The following is a 2465-nucleotide window of genomic DNA, read 5'->3' on the forward strand; positions in this document are numbered from 1 at the left end:
TGATATGGTCAATAACCATTGTAATTGTCCTTTCAAAAATTAGAATAACAGAAACGGTGGTACCAGGGATGAGAACTCGGAAAAGGAGAACTAGACAAATAAGAACTCGTTTTCCGGCTTTAATTTCAGGCTCAGGATCCAACCTTTTTCAAAAATATTGTCGAAATGGTCTCGTTCTTCACAATACTTCAAGATTTTCCAAAAAAAAATCCGTGTTTGCCATGTACTCTCCGAGTTCTTATTCGTACGAGTTCTCATATGTAGCAGTTCTCATTTTCCGAGTTCTCATCCCTGGTACCACCACAGAAACTCCAAATGTGCGACTTTATTTAAAAAATAGAATTCCTTAAAAATTACAATTTTTCAGTTTCCATTTTCTCATTTTCGAATTTTCAGACAGAAATCCAACAGATCAGCAGAGATGTCCGAATTTCGGAGTTCGCGCTTTTTTTCGTTCCGGATTCCGTTTTCCGAATTTCGTTTCTCAAACAATTCGTTCCAGACATCTCTGCAGATTAGTGAATACAGTAATTCACGCTTTTTAGAATTTCGGTCAAGAATTTCAGTCGAAAAAAAAATGTGTGAGTTCGCCGTGAACTCTAATAAATTTCCAACGGTTTGTCCCACTTCCTCAGCCAGCATGAATCACCATTGTACCCATGTCGAGACGTCCAACCCTATCAACGATCACAGAAAGAACTGAAACCTCTTCTGGAGTCATTTCAACGAATACTAACAGGTGTCCCAAATTCTGTGGCCCAAAAAATGCCAACGAGAATTTTAGTGCCGCAGAAATGGAGGAGACGAAAATTCAGATGGCTGTTCGCGCAGCTCAACTCGGAGAGATTCAAACTGTCCGATTTCTTCTAAATGGTCACGTCACTGCCAATGAACTAGATCACGAAGGATGCGGTCTTCTTCATTGGGCCTCTATCAATAACAAAATTGAGATCATTGAATTGTGAGAGAAAGAATTGGGATTTTGAGATTATCTATTTTTTTCTAGAATTTTGTCTCATGGTGGAAATGTGGATTTGATTGGAGGTCACATGCGATCAACACCTCTTCACTGGGCATGCTATAACTCACAAATCGCAGCTGTTATTTGTCTTATCAAGGTATTCAGAATTTTCGGAAATCAGTTTTTTTTCGTTCCTATTTTTAGAACGGTGCAAATCCAGCAATCAGAAATATGAATGGGGAAACTCCTCTCCATATTGCAGCCAATACTGGAAATTTCACACTGATAGCTTATCTGCTCGTCAAATTTGATCATATCAAGGACATGAGAGATAATTTGGGTACTGTCAGGAATTTTAAATCTTTAAAAATCCCATTTTCAAATGAAATTCATGCTTCCTTTGGATCCCGGTTCAGATTTTTTTTGTCGGATTTTTAAAAATTCCAAGTCCCAATTTTTCAGGTAATTCAGCTGTAATGCGCTCCGCTGCTCAAAGTTTCGGATTGTTTCCAATTCGAATCTTCACAAAAGTGGATGCTCATCTAGACTTTACATCAGATGATACGGGTGATACTGCTCTCCACGTGTCAATGCTCCGACAGAATCTCACCGGAGCCGTTGAGTTGATCTGTGCGGGGGCGGATGAAGAGAAGAAGAATAAGAATGGACAGACGCCGTATGATCTGGTGAATGAAAAGTTTGGAAAACATGTCAGAGGTATTGAGGTCAAAAAAATTTAGAAGCGAATTACAAAAATTTTCAGATCATGTGGAGTCTAGAAGAGTCCGAGAACAAGGATCAAAATACGAACTGATAACGTCTAAATGGTTTTTGATGCAATTTTTCACAGCTTCTATTTCAGGCAAGTTTAGTATTTTGTCAAAAGCGAAGTTGGATGACTGATCAAGTCCTTCAGAAAATACTTCATTTTATCAATTAGTTGAAACATGAATTTTCAGGAATCTTGATTGGAACCGGTCTCGGTCTTTACTACCTAACCAATTTTTGGGTGGTCCTTTCCGCACTAGTCATTACTCTTCCTCTGGTAATTTTCTTCCTTCGAAAGAAACGAATGGATCATTTCGGATACCTGCCAGTGACCTATATTTGTTGGATGGGAATGGCTGAACTTGGATTGCTGTAGGTTTTTTTCTTGTTTCTTTACTGTAACAGAAGCCTACCGAATCCGTCAGTTGTGAGCTCTATTATCTCGGCTCCTATGAGAGATATCGAAATTTTGTCAACTGACAAAACACTTCTGATATTATGATGAAAATTATCAGTTAAAATTCAGTTAAAGGGGGACTCCGGCCAGAAATTTTTATTGCATTAAAATGTGTTAAAATTTATCTATTTTTCAAATATTATTGCGAAAAAATTCAAAGAAAATCCGAAATCCCCGAAAAGCGGCGTTGAAAAGGAAGAAAATTCAAAAAAAGGTGCCTCCGGGGGACGAGGATTTTCAGTGAGAAACCTAGGCCACGGCACCTGACAGCCTTTTTTT

At 38.5% G+C, this 2465-nt stretch overlaps 1 protein-coding gene across 1 annotated transcript in view; it reads left to right on the plus strand.

Moving 5' to 3' along the window:
* Positions 1–659: 659 nt before the first annotated feature.
* The window catches only part of CBG19823, a gene marked incomplete at both ends in the record, with an annotated part of 3038 nt that continues 1232 nt past the window's right edge, over positions 660–2465 (plus strand). The window contains 5 exons of the mRNA XM_045235353.1: positions 660–961; positions 1007–1118; positions 1166–1301; positions 1424–1678; positions 1921–2101. Of these exons, the coding sequence (XP_045096893.1) occupies positions 660–961; positions 1007–1118; positions 1166–1301; positions 1424–1678; positions 1921–2101 (986 nt within the window). The remainder of the gene's footprint in view (positions 962–1006; positions 1119–1165; positions 1302–1423; positions 1679–1920; positions 2102–2465) is intronic.

This window comes from Caenorhabditis briggsae (assembly GCF_000004555.2).
Source record: "Caenorhabditis briggsae complete genome, chrIV, whole genome shotgun sequence".
NCBI lineage: Eukaryota > Metazoa > Nematoda > Chromadorea > Rhabditida > Rhabditidae > Caenorhabditis > Caenorhabditis briggsae.